This window comes from Phytophthora cinnamomi (assembly GCF_018691715.1).
Source record: "Phytophthora cinnamomi strain GKB4 chromosome Unknown Contig15, whole genome shotgun sequence".
Classification (NCBI taxonomy): Eukaryota; Oomycota; class Peronosporomycetes; order Peronosporales; family Peronosporaceae; genus Phytophthora; species Phytophthora cinnamomi.
In genome coordinates, this window is record NW_027150948.1 from 399390 (window position 1) to 420838 (window position 21449).

Below are 21449 nucleotides of genomic sequence, written 5' to 3' on the forward strand. Positions count from 1 at the left end.
TGTCCTACTCACGGAAACTTGATACGCTTGGTAGAACGAATAACGTGGTAATACTTTTCGTACGCCTCCCACTTTTTGAGGCCGGGATAGTAGTTGTAGACGTCGTCAGATATACGACCGAAACGATACCTGTAATCGAAACCCATGATGTTGAAGTAGTCGTCAGGTGTGATCTTGGTCCGTCGATATATATCTTCGACTTTGGCTTTATCGGCAATCAGCTTTTCGGCCAGCTTCACTCGTTGCGCAGCTTTCACCTCCTTTCTCATCTGCATCCACGCCTGCGCCTTTTGACCAAGTTTTGACTTGGTGGCCCAAACCTTCACCTTCTCCGCAAGCCCCGACATGCCTCTTTCTTCTGCATCGCTGGCACCATTCGTCGTTTTGAGCCCCCGAAGCGACCGCATGGCGTCGTTGTCTGCCCGTACCCCGCGGCTTTCTCCTGAGAGGATCGTACTCGATAACGTAACCTGGGAATCCGCTGCAGGTGCCGAGAGAGCCTCACCCCCCACTAGAAGGGCAAGGAGCGCCATCATAAGATGGAGCATGCACTTGTTCATCGTTCTTGCGTACAGTAGACGTTTTGCTGGAATGAAGCGAGTTGCCGAATGCGTGCTGGATGCGACATAAGTCCTGACCTTAATACAGTGTTTTGCCTCAATAGCACAGCCATCACATCTAATAACCTCGCAGACTATATATAATCACCCTGTTTTTCACGAACAGCAAGATTCCAAACGGATGCAATCAAATTACCACAACCGTAGGGAAAACGTCAAAACAAAAGGTCACACTCATGTCATTGCGCGCCAAGATCACCTTGGTCGGTCGGACCAAGCTTTACCTGGTCTTGGCTAGTAATCTCGCTACATAAGAGAGCTCACGGCGAGTCGTGCGGTCGACTTAGAGGCTGCAGAAGTTGACGCTTGCGCGGCATCATTTGCGCCTACTCCCACTCGTAGTCGACTAGTATCTGTCACCCCATTTACTTGAGAAATTGTATACAAAGTAGCTGCAGAGGCAAAACACTAGGACGGATAGTCACATACAATCGAGCCAGACAGGCGCGAAATAGCATAGCCAGGCATAGGTATCACGAGGTGTTGAATAATATTCTTCATAATATTATCCTAGTGGGTTTTGCGAGGTTCATGGTGTCACGGAGGCAAAACTGGAATTTTGTCGTTGAATCCCCTCGATGCAGATCCCAGTACTCATTTCACGCAGCCCGGGCCGGGCTGCCCGGCCTCCATCATCCTCTATTTTGCAGTGCCTCAAATAGACCTCCCCCCCCCCCCCGTCCCTCCCCCGACGACGAGGTGTATCTTTTCCTATAACAGGTTTCGTCCACATCGCAACAGCTTCTACATTTAGAAAAACGATGAATATTTTGGATCAGAATAGAAAGGGAACAGCCCAAAGGCATCAGAATTCTAAGTACTACTACAACTTACTATACTGTTATACATACGAAACCTCTATGAATTAAATGATGATGGCATGCCGACAGATGCGATTTATTTTTCCGATTTGCTCCTCATCCACGTGTTTTCGCGAAAGAGCATGGTGTAATACTAGTGTACATGTATTGCGAGTTCCCCTCATACTGTATTTACCAAACCGGGCTGATCGGCCTAATCGATCGAAAGTTTGCATATACAAATGCCAAGTCATTGGACAATCGACCGAGCTAAAACCGTATGTCATGAGCCACGATCACGGCGATTGAGTACTTAAATACATAATATAGAAATTTGTAGGACCTCGGGCGATCTGCGGGACGATTGGGCTCGGTCGATTCAATCAATCGGGCCGGGAAATTTCAAGCAGAACCCGCAATATAATTAGGTGACCTTACTCCACGGTGGAGTAAGGTGGAGTTCACCGCCATGAGAGGATGCATCAAATGTACATCAAATTAATAAGATGCATGCATCTTAGAACAGCTACAGACTTTTGCCAGTTTCATTTTCCCGGTCACTTGCTATTTCTGGATCAAATGGGTAATTTTCAAGAGATCCAAACGAGAAATCCTGTCCAGTACCGAAATCAACGAGTCCCAGTGCGACTCGACCCGTCGATTACGGTACAGGGTTTCTCTTTTGGATCTCGTGATAGACAACGTTTACAAAAAAAAGTCAACAAAAAACCTCATTAGGTTTTTCTTAGCCAGATGCTCAATGGCCCTCCGCCTCTCATTCTCAAAGAAGAGGCCCAGAAACAAGAATAAAAACAAATTTAAAGGTGCGCTACTGCTAATCTTGCACTAGATTACTTTGTTGTTGTTGTTGTTGGGGGGGGGTAGGATTAATAGCTTTTTGGCCGATCCGACCGAAATGGTCACCATATTTTTTAACAAATTACGTCCGTAATTTTGAACCAATTCCAAAAAGCAACCCTAGAGAACCGTAATCACCATTATAGAAGGCTTCGCGCACCAAGCGTACTTTGTCGCTTTGTCGTATAACAAGCACACAGATCGAACGCACACTGCTATATTACTTCTACAATCCCTTCGGTAAGATGGCTCGCAGCCTTCGCGAGATCAAGGTACCGTTCTAAGAACTACACGACAGGAAGCTGACAAGGCGCTTGCCAACGGTTCATCGACGCTTTTGACAGTGACAACGGTGAAGACGTATTCACGGCACGAGAGGAGAGTGCGCGGTTGCAGGGTGCTCGCTCAGCGCCCTACTCCATCTCACAGAGGTTATTATCTCCCCTTCAGTGTACACCTTTTGTAGTATGTACACAAAATGTACCTTGGATACAATGCCATACAATGGTATCGCTGCTATATGTACCGGTACTCATAGCAATGTGGCGGGCCAGCACGTCAAAACAATCGCACCGGTATACATTCGAATGTACTCTAAGTTTCTCTCGGATCTAAGCGTTCCGTGGCAGGATGGCTACCTTATTGTCACGGCGGAGACTGATAGGGGTTCTCACGGTTGGAAAGTAAGTAAGTATCAGCAGCCAATCAAACCAAACCTTCGATCCCCACCCGTGAGTGCCGCTCTTTCTGGAAGAAAGGTACTGCTCGCCATTCGTCATACCAGCGATCATGATTCGTTGCGACTCGCTACTAGCGAGCGCCAAGCGCGCTGGCGTGGCTTGAAGCCGCCATGGTGGTCAACGAGATGGAGGGAACTGGAGGTGGCGGCGAAGAAGCTATGCTGCATGGAGCAAAAAGTAGCACTCGCTACTCTTATCAAGTTGCTCCGTGTGCGTGGGGATCGTGCTCTTGGCGGTGGGCATCTTGCGCTCGGGAGATGCGGTCATCGCCGTGACACTTATGTAGAGCGTGTTCGCTACGCAGCAGGAGATGGCCCTGAAATAAAAAATATATTGAGTTATAATTGGTCAAAATAACACGTTTTACAGCAACACCACTGGAGATATTATTCGCCGTACCTTCCGAAGGTGGAGACGGATACGGTATCTGGAGATTGGGTGCAAAGGCTGAAATTGGCGAAGCGGCCAAGGCCGAGCTGGTCTGCATCGACGCGCCGTGGGCCGCCTCGGGCCCCGCGCCGGAGCTGGTACGCTCGTTCTACGGCCAGAGCGGGCCGTTCTACCAGTGGTGGGACGCCCTCCGGCGCGAGGACGGCGCGGCCTACCGCTACGAGGGCCTCGAGCAGTCGCTGGACTACCTGGTGGGCCAGGTGCAGGCTCTGGGCGGCGTGGACGCCGTGCTGGGCTTCTCCCAGGGGGCGGCCGCCGCCACGCTCTTGACGGCGCACTACCTGGCCACCGTCGGCCGCGTGCCCTGGAGGGTCTGCGTGCTGGTGGGGGGATTCTACCCGCGCACGCCCGAGACGCGGCAGCTGCTGGACGCGGCCCGCACGTCCGCGGACGGGGCCATCGACGTGCCGTCGGTGCACGTGGTCGGGAGGGCGGACCCGCTAGCCCCCAAGGCGGAGAAGCTCTTCCGCAGCTTCGCGGCCGCGAGCAGAGTCCGCTTCGAGCACGACGAGGGCCACAAGTTCCCGTCGCCGCTCAAGCACGCGCAGATGTACCACGACATCGCCCAGGAGGTGCTGGCCAGGACGGCCCAGGCCTGGGGGTGACGGGGAGGACGTAATATTGCACACAATAGAGAGCATCGTCGCCCTTTGCCCGCTCCGACAGGTCCCGGAAACTCTTCACTACACTTGCAAAACTCTCCGATGTTTGCGGGTTGATTTTCGAAGTCGCCGAATACGGCGCATGTAGACCACGGGCGACGCCAGCAGTTTCCTAGGCACATTGAGGTGGAGAGTTTGGTTTTGAACAAGCTTGGTGTCTGCTGATGGGGTGTCGTTGTTGACCGGGGCAGCATTCTCAGCGCGGGTGATGTTCTCATCTCGTTCGCGACGAGAATAACCACCAGCACGACCAGGAAACGGAGACGCATTTTTCGGTCGCAGAGACGAAGGAAATTCTTGAATGTCCGCCTCGGATGTCAATTTTACGACGCGCTACAGGTACTCACCTCAACACGTGATGTTATTTAGCTTTTAAGCTACGAGCCAGCACAATAGACATCTACCAAACTCAGTTGTTGCTGAAGGCATCCTCTCGCTCAGCACACCATCGGGATATTTATTGAAATCGACCGTTTGCGAGTGTAAGGAACCACCCTGCCACGCGCTCTGCGCGATCCTAAAAACCCTAAAGGCTCGCTGCGCTCGATCCAACCCAAAACAAACGTGGGTTTATCAAATCCCAACCGTTGAAGTGTTGAGGCAATAGCTCCGTTGATGCTTAATCCTTCAGAGTGGTGGTAAATGAATCGGCGGTGCCTTCCAAACGAAGCAACTAGTGTTGGGACGCTTGGCTGCTGAGCTTCTGTTTCTTGGAAGTATGAAGGCGCCACACAGCATGAAACACAATGGCATCCAAAGCGGTAGCACCACTTTGTGGAGCCGTCTCCAGCCATCTTGTAAGGCCGTAGGTGTTGGGGATAGCAACAGCGAGTTGGAGCTGAGGCGTGTTTTGTTCCCGCTGCAGTGAACGCTTAACCTGACTGCATCGACCTTATTACCCGTGTTCGCGGTGGACAACCTGCGTGTGATTTTGGATTCTTCAGCACAGACACTAGGAGAGCTAGGTGCTAGCACCGATAGGACTTCTAACGATTTACTACTACTCACAGCCTCCCTCGCGTACTCTTAATTGGTTTTCTGATGTAGGGTAACGTCACTGGGAGACCAAGTAAAGTTACCCGCTGCCGATACTGTCGGGCTGCCGTCCAACGGTGGGAAGGTTAAAAATGCGGAAGTCGCCGTGAACTCGAACCGGACGGCGGTCCTCTGGTTGCATGGATATCGTTCGCGGTGCCTGGTGTTGCTAGATGCGTGCGTCGCTACGGAAGCGGGGGTCCACCTTATCGTTATCACTCTCCTGCCATTTGATTTCAGAGTGAAGATGCGCATTTGTGTCTTGTATTTTAATTACTCCGGTTCGACAAGACTGACGCGGTCACATTACTCGCCAACTAAATTTAACAGGCGATCCAGTTAAGAAGAGGGAAAAAAGGGCCCAAAATGGGGAAAATCGTCGAGCCAAGTAATTGCGGTCTTTATTTTCAGGTCGTGAAACTAGCATCATCAGATAGATCGATATTTCAAACCTATAAATATGCTATCTTTATTCACTTGAACGCAGCTCACATCTTAGCATGAGCGCTCGAAAACAGCGCCTCCGCCTGATTGCCCTTGGTGTGAATGCGACGCATGTCTAAATTCGGAAAACGAGGAGGTAGAGTGGTATGTATTGCCCCATCTCTCCACAATGTGTAGCTTCGTCTCCACAAGGACGGCAAGACGGCGGTGGGCTCGTGGGAGGGTGAGAACAATTTGTCCATCGCGCAGTTCGGCAGGGAGAGCGCGCAGTAAGCACCGCCTTCGGTCCTTGCAGTCGGTCTCTGTGGCTCAGGTGATGAGCGGATAGATTCCGCCACCAGAGTCTTCTCGTCCCCCCTCCAGTTGGATTTCTCAGTCCAACGCATCCCGTCTGTACCACTATCAAATGTCTCATACCTCCAAATCCCTACAAATGCTTCAAACAGCGCTAGTATCGGCATGCTGCTTGCATGCCTTGCCATGGCACAACCAGTGCAGCTACGAAAGCCGGGCTTGATTCATTCGTCATTAGAAATTCTAGTTATGTTCCGACTAAAATTTCATTGAAATAGGACAATTTCCGCATTTAATTTTTTTTTTTAGTTTCCCCCCAAAAAGTCACCTCTTAGCTGGATCTCAACTTGGACGAGATGGCGGCTGACTCGGCTCCGGTAGTGAATGAGGTGACTGAGCGGCTTGTCGTGCGTCTTCAGACACTGTATCGAGCGCGCCGTGCACGTCGAGAGGCGGTGGAGTTGGCCAACAGTGCCTACCTCAAATGCTGGGACGCTGTGAGTGGTTTGGCGTACTACTGCAATTTGCGTACGGGTCTTTCGTCCTGGAAGAAGCCGTTGCTGTTGGCAGCTCGAGATCCTATCGCGAATCCAGCTGATGACAGTGCTAAGATTCCAGAGATCACATTTGAGGCTACGAATGATCCAATCCCTGATCCAGTAGCACAATTGAGCTCGAAAGACCGCCAGAAACGCCATGAAGAGGGATTGGCATTCAAGGAGAAATGTGCGCAGGAAAAGCGAGAGTTGATGCTTCGGCATCGCAGGAAGATCGCTCGTGCCATGCGTCGCTTTGAGAAAAATATGCTGGACGAGAAAACGCGAAATCGGCAGGAGCGACAAGCGAGATTGAAGAACGACAACCAGCAGCTTTTGCAAGACCTCTACCATGGCAACAAGGTGCGCAAAATTTCGTGAGTTTGTACAGTTGAAGCGAGACAACCGACGTGTTCGCCCGCTCTGTTTTGAGCAGAAAGAGAATGTGCAGACCATCCGCGAGGCAGCATTGCAAGGCAACTTGGACCGGATCGAAAAGCTGCTGGACATGGGCTTCAGCGCCGACGCCGAGAGTGTACGTGGTCTTGCGGAGAGCTCCGCGACTTGACTCGGATTAGTTATCGCCTTTGTTGCTTGTTTGAAGGCCATGGGATTGACTCCGCTGTTAGCAGCATGTCAGAGTGGCCATCTGGAGGTTGTTCGGCGATTACTGTCCAGCGGAGCCAGCGTCAACCATGCGCATATTAAAACTGGCCGAACGGCACTAATGGAAGCTGCCAGTTGCGCGAAGCCTCCTGTCCTGAAGGAACTTCTTCGCTACGGTAATTTTGTTGCAGCACGCTGTGGGTAATGAAGCTGTTCTCTAACTCCAAATTTCGGTGAAAGGTGCTCGAATTTATGCTGAGGATGTGCAGGGTGAGACGGTCTTCGACTGCATGAAAGATGCAGCGAATCGAGAAGTCATCGCACGTGCGTGCCAAGTCTGGTCAATCGAGAACGCATCTCTCTTCCCAACAGAATTTCGACGGGTCTCCCTCGCATACGCTCTCATTAGCAAACGACAACGGGACGCCTATGAAGCCGAAAAGGTGGCCACACGCAGGGATCTCACTCAGTTAAAACAAGTACTCCAACGAAAGTGCGTGGACACCAAAATTCGCTACGATCAAGATGTACGCGGAAGCAGCTTTGAGCCGACACTTTTACGGCGACTTTCGTCTCTGGAGACAGCCGATTTGAAATACGATGCTGAGCGCCGAGTACTGCTGCTGGAAATCCAAGACGCCGTTGACAAGCTTCGCGAGAGCGAACGACCACGATTTATCCCTGAGGTCGTTATTCTAAACATCTTGTCGTTTTGTTCACGACACTGGTTTGATGCAGATCCCGCACAGCCGCAAGTTGTGAAGAAAAAGAAGACATCCAAAAAGAAGAAAATAGCGCGTACCAAATCGAAGTTTCTCATGGCTCTAAACGTTCCACCAACAGCGCTGCGACCACCACCTGATCAGCTACCAGAAGAACTTGAAGAGCAATTTACTTCTTTTCAGCAGTCGATAAAGGTAAACCATTCGATACTCGTGTTCACGAAGCCAGATCTCACAAATCTATGGTCCACGAAGGAACTGTGTGACCAACTGCAAGCAGCGACAGGCAGCGAACATTTCGACACGGCGAACGGCATATCAAGGGATTCAAGCGGGGCGAGTCTTGCCACACTCGATATTTTCGTTGAGCAAGCAGAAAATTTGCCGTACCGCGACCCACGAATTTGTGACATGGTAAACTGATTTCCTCCGTGCTTGTCAATAAATGATCTAACACTTTGTGTCATCCGTTGTAGATCGATCCTTTCGTACGGGTTTTCTTGCGGTCGTCCTCGGTACTTCAAAGTACAGAGGTGTTCAAGACGGAGATGCGAATCGGAGATCGCAATCCCGTGTGGGAATTTCGTTGCCAAATAACAGCAGTGCCGTCAACGCAAAAAGAGCTCTGCATTCAGGTTGTGGACACCAAACGTGAAGATGTAGCAGGTGAAATCACGGTCCCGTTGCGCTCACTCTTAGACCAAAAAGACCATTACGATTGGTATGTGATTCCACCAACACTTCGCCAACAAATTCTCGAGAAGAAGCCACGCGACCAGCCAGCGCGAATCCGAGTCTGCGTGAAGCTAACACACACGAAGGTAAGGTGAGCCAGGGCTGCTGGGGTGGCGCTATATTATCTCCTACGCGACTATCTCCACTACCTTCTCACCACTTCGTCTTTTGTCGTGACAGTCCATCGTGCTCACTCGCGAACTCCAGCAAATGTTGAAAACACGCGAGGTTCTTGTCAAGAAACGACGCGACGCCATCCAAGATACATTCAATACCCGATTGCAGCAGCTACCGTAACCCCGCCTCCAAGACCAAAGCTAACCCACCTCAGCTTCAAATCGCAAGTGTGTGCTGTGCTTTTCATCTTTCTCATCCCTGCCACGCTCACTTTTGCTGCTCTCACGTGCGTCAACATCTCCACGGCTATCACGATTGCTGCACTTGCCAGATCCGCGATGAGTGTTGCGCCTGTCCTTCTGCTCACCTTCATCGCGGTCAGCTGCGTTTTCACGGCTGTCACGACTATCACGCTTGCCAGGTCCGTCTCGCCTTCCATGCTTGCTACCTCTGTCATGACGCCCACCTTCACCGTCAGCATTGCCCCGATTTTCACGACGATCACGACTGTCGTGCTTGCCACCGTCGCGCATATCACGATTTCCGTGTCTACTAGAGCCCTCTCGCTTTCCACGATCACCATGACCACCACGCTTTCCATCCTTAGCCCTCTTGCCGTACTTGGCACTGGCCCAATCTGGGAGTTCCGGGAGTTGCACCTCCTCTTCTTCTTTTCCCAGTCTCTGGTACAGCTCCTCCACGTACATGTGTTTGACGAGTCCGGGCGGTCGCGCCACCTTGAAAGCTTCCAGCGCCTGCGTGACGGTGAGGTCCATCCTCTCCACCAGGTAGTTGACGATGAGGTACCCGGTCCTGTTGAGGCCGTGGGTGCAATGCACCGCGATGGCTCCTTCCGGTTCCTTCTCCACGAACTCGTCCACGATTTCCATGAACTTGGCTACATCTTTGGCGGCGGGCGGGCCATTGAAGCCCTCGATCCGGAGCTTGACGTAGTGCACGCCGGAGTCCTCGAACTCCTCGTAGCCATTGTAGTACTTGAACGTATTGGTCAGGTCGATGATCATCTTGACATTCAGATTTTGGGCGTCCTGGGCCTCCAGAAAGTCACGGGGTGCCCAAATCTCGTCGCTGATACTCTGAAATTGGGTCAAGTACTTGGCGTCCAGAGGCACGCGCAGCGGCACGAACCTCGAGGCGCCCACTAAAGTGCCCATTTTGGCCACGTCGACCCAGTTGTCGGGGATTCGGTCCTTCTTTTTGGGCATGGTGTCCCCCCGGCGCCGTCTGCGCTGGTAACGACGCGGATTGTGGCGCCCCGAGCGAGGCGGAGAGCGGCTGCGACTGCGGCGGCGGTGGCGATGACGAGGGGGCGAGGCACTGCGACTGCGACTGCGGCTGCGGCCTCGGGGCATCAACTTTTGGTGGCTCTAGTGTCGGTTTTAAGGATTGACAGGGATATCAATTTGTACACTTGGCTGGGAACCGAGTCGGTGGACACGCCCGTATCATCTATAAACAGATATCAGGCATGACAGGGATCGGTTAGGATTTAGAAATGCGTACAAATTATTAATACGCATTTTTAAATCCTTAATCATGCCTCTCAGAAATGAAGCACCTTACTATTTAATGGACCCGGTAGAGGTAATACCAATACAGTCAAACCTGTTTATATGAGGCCCCGTTGGTGGCCATCTACAACAATGATTCATATAAAATGGACTCAGTTAAAAAAAGTTATGTGGTGCACGTAAAGAAATCGCGCATAATTCGCTGCCGCTTTGCCTACACCGTAGTCTCCCGAACCAAAGCGGTCACGGTCTGTAAAGCTCTTCGTTCTCTATCAGTCTGCTCTCCGCATTGAAGCAGAAATGCAGACAGCTCCATGCAGTGTCTCAGAGCGATGGCAGGTTGAATTGTGGTTCCTGGTCCTCCTCCTCCTCCTCCTGCTCGTCCTGCGAAACTGCATACTTCCTGCTGCTTCGTCCACTATCACATCTGGCTCGTGCGCAGGCACGTCCTCGTCCACTGCCAGATACTCACTAGCGCTCACAGCGCCCTCCCACTTCGATAAAATCGCTGTCAAATCCACGCAGCGAGCATGGGGTTGTTCATGCCAGGATTCTGCTTGAGCTTTAGGTGCACTTGGAGCTTTTGTTCTAGCGTCAGACAGGTGCGAGGAGACATTGCGAGGGAAGGGGGCTTGCGTTGGGCGTTGGGCGTTGAGCAGTGGGGGCTTTGAAGAGTGTGTGGTCGTGAACAGTGTGAATCAAATAAACAGGTTAGACCTAATTTGGTCCTCCAAACTGTGACTCATATACCTTGTATACATATAAACAGCGGTTATACAAAAAATAAGTAAAATATTTGGTAGCAACAAAGCTTACATCAAATAAATGGCAAGGCTCAAATAGGGAGGATCATATAAACAGGTTTGTCTGTACTGGGCCCATTCGTCCCGGAACTACCTTTACAAACGAATATCACAAGAGAAAGCTTTCCGCACTACTCACAAACTTGTATATCGGCGGAAGTATGCAAAACAATTTCTTCCGGATCCAGAAAGATCTATGGCGCGATCTTGTGTACGCCTGTTTGAGATGAGAGACTGGGTATGCGTTCTTGCAACATGGGTTGTTTCCAGCCTAATTTCGGATTTCTGATTTTCGGGAATTAGGTTTCGAGTTCGAAACCAAGCCATTTGCTAATTCCTAATTTCGGGTGCATGGTGTGGTTTCGCCGACTATCGATTTTCAAAGCCGAGCCATTTTCCCTTAGGCTAATTTCAGTGCTAATTTCGGACGATTCGATTCAACGTGGTATCGATTCTTGGAGGTTGTTATTCCCGGCCTAATTTCGGGCGCCCGATGCGGATTTCGGACTGATTTCGGATCCGTCGCCGCACCTTTCAGCAGATTTTCGCGGCTTGGTCGAGGTTTCGATCAAGCTGCCGCATCTCCTCTGCGGAGAGCAAAAGTTGGCGGATGTCGAGGGTGGCGTCGGAGCAGTGCAGATTTTGCAGCCGCTTGAGGTCCGTGGTGAAGCCGTGCAGCAGCAGAAAACTGCGCTGGGAGCGGACGAGGGCGCAGTTGACGTAGTGCAGGAAGCTGAAGCGCTTCGGGTCGGCGAGTAGTGCGTCCCAGACGCGGAGCGTGTCGGGCATGGGGAACTCGCGCGCCAGCAGCGTCATGTACCACCGGAAGCTGTACAGGTCCGGGGTGAGCCCCACGGAATTCTGTTCGGCAAAAGTGGCGGAAGTTAGCATTGCGGGTTTAAGAGTGCGCTGATTGTAGAACGCACCAGGTGCTGCCACAGAGCGGCGTCGTGCTGCCGCAGCAGCTTTGCGAGGCGCGTCATCTGCAGATCGGCGCCGCTGAGCGGGTTTTCCGGGGTTCGAGTGTAGAGCACCTGCAGCGACGCCATGACTGCTGCGAACAGGAGATACGCGTCGGCTTCCACTTCGGACGCCGACACCGTGGCGGGGTTGCAGCTACAGACGTAGATTATCGGCGCAAGGACCTCGTTCATGCCTTGAATGTATCCAACGTCTGAGTGTATCCTGGAAAACACGAAGAGGATGTAGAGCATCTGCTGCTGCACGATACCCCCACCCGAGAAGAGTGGCAGCTCGCTGCGCGTCCGAAACACGTCCTGCCGTCATATGGTCAGCACCAGGTTACCAACGAGGTAAATGACACACCGACAAGGTGTATCCTACCTTTTCAATCTCTTTCATGAGGGAAATGTCGCTGTGGTGCTCGGCCTCTGTTCGAGCGGCCCCATTCCCGCGCTGAGAGGCGGTGCCGCCTACCAAGTCGCGCTTCCACATGTGGTAGTCATCTCGACGACACTGCAGCTGGTCGGGCCACTCGCGTGGGTCTCCCTTGACCACGCCGAGCAGCAGGCGCCACGCCAGCGGCCGGAGGACGTCCGACGCCGTGTCCGTACCAGCTTTACCGCTACTGCTTGCTAGACCTCGAGAAGAGGTGTCAGACTCTGAGATCCCCCTGAACACGAGTCCACGCAATTCCTCCACGTCGAACGTGCAAGTAGGCTGGTCGGTCTTGACACTCGGCAGCAGCATGCGCTGCAGACGTTCCAGTCGGTCCATCGTCTCGGTCTGCAATGGGGCGTCGAGGTTGTGTGCATCAAAACGGGGAGGAGCGGGTTAATCGAGCTGGGTTGCAGTCCCAGAATAGGCCGATCGCACTGATCATCCAGCTATACCACAGTACTCGCTGTCTGTGCGACTACTAATGGGCTGGGCTCCACACGACGAAATCCCAGGATTCTCGTGTCGTGCATTCCTGCACGCTGCGACAAAAAGCAAGTTGTTTATTTTTCGGTGCGCGAGATGGCTACAGTCGGATCCGATTCGCTGGGCAAGTTGAAGACGTAGGTAAAGGCGAACCAAGCAGCAACGATCTTCCTCGGCCTACGGGTCTGTCGCCCGTGATGGCGATGGCAATAGCCTGTAATCCGGTCAGCTAGTGTCTTTGCGCTGTCTGGTACTCCTGGTCCTCGCTCGACTCGTAGCACGGCAAAGCTGGGCGGCGAGTATCCTCAGGATATTATGCTGGCGCGCGAAATCTGCGACATGTTAGCGTGCCATCATTACCCTCTTTATCCGGATACTTCAACAATATCAGGATAGAAAACCGTTATTGATTGAAGCTGTATTACGATAACTTCGTCTATTACATATCGCCCAGTTCCCTTTCGAGCTGCACCACACGAAAAGCCCACCACAGCTCGCACTTTCGCCTTCAATGCACAGGTGGCACACCATCGCAAAGGCATCGATGCTTATGCCCTCATTGAGGTCGCCACCCTATACAAAGCAGCCTCATCCGGCAAAAATGGATACTTTCTTGAGCATAAAACGCGCTAAAGCGCCCGAATAGAGTAAATACCCAATTATAAAGCTGAGAAGAGCTGGACTCCGACGTAACACGAGTAAAACCGACCACGCGTGCGAGTACTGCAACAAAACCGACTTCGATGCTACAGTAGCTAGCGCATTGCACCGCAGCTGACATGCTGTAGCATAGCACATGAGTACATTGTAGTATATTGGTGGTCTTCCAATTAAGAAAGCGCGACTGCGGCACGCAGTCGCCCGCTGAGTTCGCTGTTCGCAGTCTCCACAGCTTCCGCCAGGCATCAATTCCCTTCGAGATTGCAGTGCTACGAAGGAGGGCGATGGCTCCACACCGCCACCACATCTTGTGGAGCCCTGTCGTCCCCAAATAAATAGGCCGCCTTCCCCAAATCCAAAGTTCAACACCTATGCGACATGTCGTCTGGTGTGGGTCACGCCTCTTATCTGGCGTGCCGCACACCAAAGAAGCTTCCGCCCACTTGGGGGGAGGGACCACAATCACAACCGCGCCGCGCCCACGACCATCACTCTTGAGCCCGAGATGGCGCACCCGGCCGGCCCCCACCCGACGTCGGTGCCCCCGCCGGCGCCTTCCTCCTCCTCGTCCTCCGCGCCGCACGAGCTGCCCGGCGTGAACCCGGAGCTGCTGCGCAGCATGATGGACTGCGTGGACACGACGCTCTTCTCGCCGGCGCAGCTGCAGAACTGGACGCAGATGAAGGCGCGCCTGACGGCCGCCGCCGAGCGCAACGCGCCCGTGTCGCTCACCGGCGGCGACCTGGCCATGGTGAAGACGGAGCTGGCGCGCACGCCCGACCTGAGCGACGCCGCCTTCCGCCAGCCGCTGCACCGCGAGGCCAGCATCCAGGACGTGCTGGCCTGTCTGCTGGACCAGCAGCCGCGCGCGCCCTCGAGCTCGCAGAGCGCGGGCGGCAGCTTCCTGGTCAACTCGGAGAACGCCAGGGCGGCGGCGGACGCCAAGCCGTCGCTCAAGAAGCTGCTGAGCAGCAACGACTTCACCATGACGGAGAAGAAGGAGAGTCTGCGCCACTTGCTGAGCTTCATCGACAATTCCTTCGCCAGCAACACGCCCGAGCCGCTCACGCAGGTGTACAAGGACTGCGAGGCCGGCACGCTGCAGCGCCTCTCGAGCCTGCAGCTCATGCGCAGCTTCATGACGCCCAACCCGCCCGGCGCGCAGAGCAACGCGCAGGGCGCCGGCGGCATGGGCACGCGCACCACGAGCTTCGAGATCATCCAGGCCATGCTCAACGCCACGTCCAACCAGGCCATCCAGAAGCCCATGACGAGCCAGGACAGCTTCCGCTTCCAGCACCTGGCGCGCACGCTCGAGTCCATCGAGACGGACGTGTCGGCGATTGACAACGAGGACTACGGAGGCGACGACGTCGTGCAGGTGGACAATCTGGATAATCTGCTGGATTACCACGGGTCTAACGGCAACTCGACGGCGAATGCGGCGGCGACCACTGGCGCACCGGCGCCGCCCACTCAATCGGCGGGCTTTGTGGACACACAGACGCTGCTGAACTCATCGCGGTCAATTTACACGGATATGACTCCGACGGGACCGCCCCTCTCGGGCTTCCCGTATACGATGGACAACCAGCAGCACCAGGGATACGGGACGACGGCGTCCGGCACGCTGCCCACGATGGACATGATGAACCAGCAGCAGCAGAGCCTCGCGTACCAGCAGCAACAGCAACAGCTTCTGCAGCAACAACTGCTGCGTCAGGAGCAGCAGCAGAAGCAGCAACAACAGTATAACCAGCTTTATCAGAACGCGCTGCTGCAGCAGCAACAGCAGAACGGCCTCATGATGTCCGCGCCCGGATACGTCGGCGCGAACCAGCCGATGCCGCAATTCCCCAGCATGCTCATGCAACCAGGGGCGGCCTTGCTTCCGCAGAAGCAGCAGCAGATGCGAGGGGGACACCCGCAGCAACAGATGCGGATATCGACACAGAACGGCAAGCCTGTCAAGGTGGACGCGAACGGTACACAGTTGTGCTCAGCGCTGGGCTGCAACCACGCGGCTCGTGTCAAGGGCATGTGCAAGCTGCATGGCGGCGGCCGACGATGCAAGGTCGAGGGATGTATGAAGAGTGCACAGACTGGCCACTTGTGCATTGCTCATGGTGGCGGAAAGCCGTGCAATGTTGAAGGATGTCCTAAGACGGCGCAGTCGCGAGGACTGTGCAAGCAGCACGGTGGCGGCGTGCGATGCAAGTTTGAGGGATGTACTAAGAGTTGCCAGTCGGGCGGCTTCTGCCGTGGTCACGGTGGTGGCAAGCGTTGTGAATACCCCCAATGTACTAAGTGGGCTCAAAAGAATGGACACTGCGCCAAGCACGCACAGGAGATTGCCGCGCAGCAATTACAGCAGCAGCAGGCGCTGCAGGCTCAAATGCAGCAGCAGCTTGTGCACCCTTGAGACTCGCGATCGTTTTATGAAAGAAGCAAAGCTGTCGACTGCCAGATGCCATACAAGGAGACGAGCAGGACGAGTGAGACGCAGTGGTGCAGAGCATGAGGCCGCAGCATTGCAGATAGGGCACGCGTGTAGTAGGTAGTTGGCTGCTCAAATAATAAAGCTACAGTCGGCTGAAATGCATCAAGAAATTGCCAAGCAAATTCCCAAGTCAGTAAAGCACGACAACCAGGACGATCCCCGTTAGGTTCTGAACTTCATTGTCAATTCTCGCCCCGATGTTGCAGAGTGCTCCTCGTTCTGCCCAGTACTGCTGTCATGGATACTACGCTCGAGGAGATGATTTCAAGCTGCCTCGGGTCGTCCCCGTACATGTCACTCTGTCGGGCGTGCAGTTATGGGTACCTTGTAGTACTACGGCCAGTTCCTCATTTCAGGAGTTTTATATTGTCGACATGATGGATACCTTAGTGGAAAACAGTAAGAAAATTAACTGCCGAAGACTGGAGCACCAAATCAATATCGTATTGTATTTTGCGGAGCCCTGTAACACAGGGGGCTGTTTACGGGAACGCAGCGCTGGAACTAATCGACAAAGCACAGTGGAGAGCTCAATGGTGTATGCTTTTTTTGTTTTTGAATTGAGGTTCATTGATGTCATTTAGCTAATACGAACAACTACTAAAGAAACCAATGGTGACTTGTTAGTCAGTGTTGGGCGACTGAGCTCGCTGGACTCAACGAACGCTATGAATATAAACAAATCGGCTGTGCTCCTGAGCATTTCATACGGTCATGTTTTGCTGGAGTCGCAGTGAATAACATTGTAGTAGAGTACGCGAAGATCAATGGTGGCGAGTTGCTCGCTAATGGCAGCCTGCTGAACGTGTCGGACGAAATGAACGCGAGCAATATTACGCGCGAGACGTTATTGAAAAGCGTCGCGTTTGGTCATGCCCTCTTGGCTGCAGTAGCTCAAGCAGTGAACAGCACGGTAGAAAATATGATGTCATCCACTGGCGGACTGTTAGCCAACGTCCGTCAGCTTCGGAAATCGTTCAACATTACAAAATCAGCGAATACGACCAAAACTGCTCTACTTCGGAGCTTCAAATCCAGCTCGCAGCCATTTATAATGTGAATAATTACGCTGGAGAGCTGGGGGCCAGCTCACCGAACTCTGCACAGGATAAAATTGGGCTGCTTTTTAACAATTCGGACGCATTTATCCGGGGCACTTGTTGTGTGCCTCGATCTGAATGTGTCGACGGACCACTTCAAGCTAGCTTCCAGGATGACCAGCATTATCGGCTCCGTGCTCCGGTGATGTGGTAACGTACAACTCTCGGTGCCAACTCCGTTATGATTTTAATGAGCTTGGCTGGCGAGAGCACAATGACCTTCAGCGTGAACGGTAAGTTCGACCTGATGGATCCTGTGTCAGCTGGGGGGGGGGGGGGGGGGGTCCTTCATCACCGAATCGCGCAGTATTTTCAGCAGAGCCTTCTCAGCACTTTTGTGACTTGGCTAGCAGTTCGCCACGCAGACCTCTTCTTCGAACTTCCAACAGCGCTTCTTCAATGCTTCCAAAGTTCTCGCGACACCATCGACATTCTCCCATGCGTTCCATTGAAGAGATTTGAACGACAAACTTGTAGCAAAGCGACCGTCGAGGTAGATCTACTTCTAGTGGGCTAGCCAAGATCGATTTTTGACAGGCGCATATCAAAAAAACTCGATGGTTTACATATGTAAACAGAGGACCTCTGAACTGCTCTCTTGAGCACATACGCCTTAGGAAGGTTGGTAAAATACCGTTCGAGAATGGAAAGGTGGGTATTTGGGAGAATCGAACACCAGGTCCCCAAGTCTTTTGATTTTTAACCCAGCCCATAACCGTATGCAATCGCTCTTATGTGAGGTAGTACAGTCCTTTGACGACCGTGTCGTCCAGTCATCCTCAGAACCCGGTGTTCTACGAACAAATAAAACCATCAAATCACTCTTTCGAAAAAACATTTTCTTTACGGACAAATTCGGTTTGTTTGCATCCGCCCACTCGCGGACCCTTATTACAACTCCCTCTCTCGTCTGGACAGAGCTTTACGATACTTTCAACCTCCCACCTCCTCACCTAGATACACCATTACTAGCATTACTAGCATGTCTTGGGGGAGGCTCGATTTTCTGGCATGACACTTGTCCTGGTAGAATGTTGTAGCAAAAAAAAAAACAGATTCCAGTGGGTCAACTCTTCTCACCGATTTACGTTGCCAATCCCACCAGCGTGTGTTTGCACGCACCCCCTGTTTTACAATGGTAGGAAACCCTGGTACGATGACATCGTACCAGGGTTTCCTAAAATACTATTGCCATGACATGTTATACATGACATGAAATAGATAATGGAAAATGGCCGAGGGAGAGGAGACATACATTATTGCATAATGCAGCAAGCTGAAATCAAGTTTGCGCGCGACTACCTAACTGCTTACCCGCCGTTCGCACCGTCGACAGGTTCCAAAAACGGCGGTTCATCTTGAGAAAGAGAATGTTCTCGAGCTGCACCAGCGCCATCGCTTGTCGAAGCGGCGACAAAATAATCCTTGCGTTGCTGAAAAAACGTTCAGCAACGTTGGAAGTCGGCGGGATTAAATACACCAGCTCGTACCTTTGCACATATCACACATATCGTTTTTAATATTGGAGTGGGTTTTCAATCGTGAAATAGGTTTTTGCACGGGGTGGCAACACCAAAAGAAGTTAATGTTGGCAAAGTTCGACAGCCGGAAATACATTACATGTATTGTATGAAAAATATGCCAGTTCTTGATATTGCTATATATTTTTATGAAATCCTGCATCTTACTGACAGAAATGAACTCTCCTTGAAGATTAATCTGGCCAGCGTAGGATAATGGGTAGTCATCCAACTTCCAGATACACCCGCTTGCACAGATCTTTTAGTGCAACTATTATATAGTATAGACAGCAAACAAGAAATTACCTGTGTCGATTGCCGATTCAAGTTCATTCAAGTTTGTGATTCTAGTCTGCTCTCTCTCCATGCTCACAGCGGATTAAATGCCCATCGTGAGCACACAAGCTGATGATTTTGAGTCACCACAGTATGGGATTATAGGCTAAACGCCCGCCGCTCTGGGAGTTCCAGTGGAAGTCTCTATTAGATAAATAGCTTGCTCTTCTTGCACGACACAACGCTCGTCTACCTCCCAATCGTTGAAGATTAGTCCAGAGTAGGATTATGGTGTTTGCAGTAGTCGCGCAAGTTGTGAGTACAGCTTCAACTACCGCGTCGGGTCGATTCAAGTGAAACTTGTGCCACCCCCCCTCCCTCCTCACACACACATACACAGGTCTATCACGGCTTATAGCACCATGGCACACGGCGCCATAGCTGATAAGTTACACCAACAACCTTCCCTGGCAGAACGGTGGCACCTATGAAGAGGGTGACGCGGTAGCCCACCGCCCTACTAAAGCTCCAGTGCCTCTCATATGCATGTATACCATCGTTTTCATAGGTGGTTTCTTCGTTCCCATGCCAGGTGCGAACGTATGTTCGCCGTGCGCGTGGAAAATATTTTTGTCAGCTCGTGCACTGGTGTTGCTTCATGGTTACTGCGGGGCTATGCCCCATCATATGAATGCGATTTGGCGGCGACTACAACAAAGTGCAAGCATTCTCGTACATGTAGCACTCGTTTTACTGCCTGTTACATTACGTCAAACACTAGCTCGGCACGACATCGTAGCTGAGTGTGTAAATGCGGATCTGCCGTGGTTCGAGGGTGATGCTACTGCTATAATACGTGCACTAGCCTCTACATATTGTTTTCTTCCGTGACCAGCTTGAATATTTACGTCACACAGTCGAGTACACCGTGCAGTTTCCAAGGACGTGTAGCAACTCATCGCGTTCATCGCGGCGTTTTTCTGTCCGTAATGGCCGCATCCGTGGTGCTACAGTAATGCTACCTCATACTGTTGTACATGTACACACGCGCGACTAGCACACAAACTCTCTATGATCAGGCAACCAACAAGTAGGTGCAGCACATTGTGGAAACTCTACTGCACTTCGTTGGACTGTGCATGGCAAGTAGCCTTGCTCCTTTGACAGGAATTGGCGCATCGTTCGATACCATGACCAGATCGGCTCAGTTTAAGATTCGCTTACAACCAACAAGCCTCCAGCGCCCACCCTACCACCACTTTTCGGCGATGAACTCCCGCATCTTCCTCGCCACCCTCGTCTCCGCAATCGCTGCTGCTGCCGACGTCGCTGCCGTTGATCACGATCAAGTTCGTCCATTTGCTCAGCCGAAAGCCGTCTCTGTCTCCGAAAAAGCTGCCGTCAAGTTCAAGCCCCAGATCCACATCACCAACGGATGCCACCCGTACCCCGCCGTGAACGCTGCTGGCGAAACGAGCGGCGGGCTTCAAACGCATGGGGCCCCCAGTGCTGGCTGCAAGGGCTCTGGTTGGGGTTCCCAGGTGTACGGCCGCTCCACTTGGTACAAAGGCCGCTGGGCCATCATGTACTCGTGGTACTTCCCCAAGGACTCGCCGTCCACCGGACTGGGACATCGTCATGACTGGGAGCACGTCATTGTGTGGATTGACAACCCGGCTACTACCAACCCGAAGATTCTTGCAGTCACTCCGTCTGCGCACAGCGGCTACTCCAAGTACGCCCCACCGAAGGCCGGCACTATCGCCGGTAACACGGCCAAGGTCAACTACGAGAGTCATTGGCCCGTGAATCACGCGCTGGATAGCACCGACGAGGATGGTGATACCCAGGACCTCATCATGTGGGAGCAGATGACCGACGCAGCGCGGCGCTCTCTCAACACTGTGAATTTCGGTGACGCCAACGTGCCCATGAACGAGGGGAATTTCATGAGGAAGATTGGCAACGCCTCTCCGTGGTAGATATCGGGGAAGTGTATGGGAGAGTATGCGTTGCAATACGTTTGGTCCTTGCATGAAGATTCTTGCATATTAGCGCAAGGATTTTAAAAGATCCGAGTGAGAAGTTGGTCGTAGTGACGATTCTGAAGTTCCTTTTATAATGCAAAATATTGTTTTTTTTGCAGGCGAATAAATCTGGGGTAGTAGTGGATGCATGGGGTTCCCAGGGGATATAGTGATGGAGGTCGGGGGTCGGAAATAGACTTACATGGCATTTGTATCGGAAGTCTCTCCGAGCGAGACTCGAATCCTCAAAGGAACGCTTGACCTTTGTGGGGCCTTTCCCACAGGGACACTAGGAATCCCCTTGAGTTGGCGCATAGTGCCGATTTCACGCCAGTTATCGACAATTTTGACAGCCTAATACTTTTTCTTAACGTGAAACACTACTGTACCTAGTTTCAAGGTCAGCTTTCTGGAATAGATTGACTGAAGTTCCTGCAGCACCGATCGCGCATAAATTCTAGATCGCAGCTTTCCTTACGTCTTCTTTAGCGAACCGACCAAAAACGTCTTATGTCTGTATTTCTATCC

The 21449-nt window shown here is 52.4% G+C and overlaps 5 protein-coding genes across 5 annotated transcripts; 3 read left to right on the top strand and 2 right to left on the bottom strand.

Moving 5' to 3' along the window:
* Window positions 1-6259: 6259 nt before the first annotated feature.
* On the top strand, window positions 6260-8799 carry IUM83_09534 (Ankyrin repeat-containing protein; the record flags this gene model as incomplete). The annotated part of the gene is made up of 8 exons (XM_067933980.1): window positions 6260-6802; window positions 6876-6974; window positions 7044-7221; window positions 7286-7369; window positions 7784-7962; window positions 8023-8181; window positions 8244-8588; window positions 8683-8799. 8 exons carry the CDS (start codon window positions 6260-6262, stop codon window positions 8797-8799), a joined length of 1704 nt encoding a protein of 567 aa, XP_067796938.1.
* Window positions 8800-8819: 20 nt separating this feature from the next.
* IUM83_09535 (mrna-capping enzyme-like) lies at window positions 8820-9845 on the bottom strand (the record flags this gene model as incomplete). Its single annotated transcript, XM_067933981.1, has 1 exon — window positions 8820-9845. One exon carries the CDS (start codon window positions 9843-9845, stop codon window positions 8820-8822), a length of 1026 nt encoding a protein of 341 aa, XP_067796937.1.
* A 1643-nt stretch (window positions 9846-11488) lies between these two features.
* Window positions 11489-12691, bottom strand: IUM83_09536 (TBC1 domain family member 13 protein; the record flags this gene model as incomplete). Its single annotated transcript, XM_067933982.1, has 3 exons — window positions 11489-11815; window positions 11881-12231; window positions 12299-12691. The coding sequence occupies 3 exons, from the start codon at window positions 12689-12691 to the stop codon at window positions 11489-11491; spliced, it is 1071 nt and encodes a 356-aa protein (XP_067796939.1).
* A 1312-nt stretch (window positions 12692-14003) lies between these two features.
* IUM83_09537 (WRKY transcription factor 19) lies at window positions 14004-15920 on the top strand (the record flags this gene model as incomplete). The annotated part of the gene is made up of 1 exon (XM_067933983.1): window positions 14004-15920. The coding sequence occupies one exon, from the start codon at window positions 14004-14006 to the stop codon at window positions 15918-15920; it is 1917 nt and encodes a 638-aa protein (XP_067797047.1).
* Window positions 15921-20162: 4242 nt separating this feature from the next.
* IUM83_09538 (Necrosis inducing-like protein NPP1 type) lies at window positions 20163-20876 on the top strand (the record flags this gene model as incomplete). The annotated part of the gene is made up of 1 exon (XM_067933984.1): window positions 20163-20876. The coding sequence occupies one exon, from the start codon at window positions 20163-20165 to the stop codon at window positions 20874-20876; it is 714 nt and encodes a 237-aa protein (XP_067796946.1).
* Window positions 20877-21449: the final 573 nt, after the last annotated feature.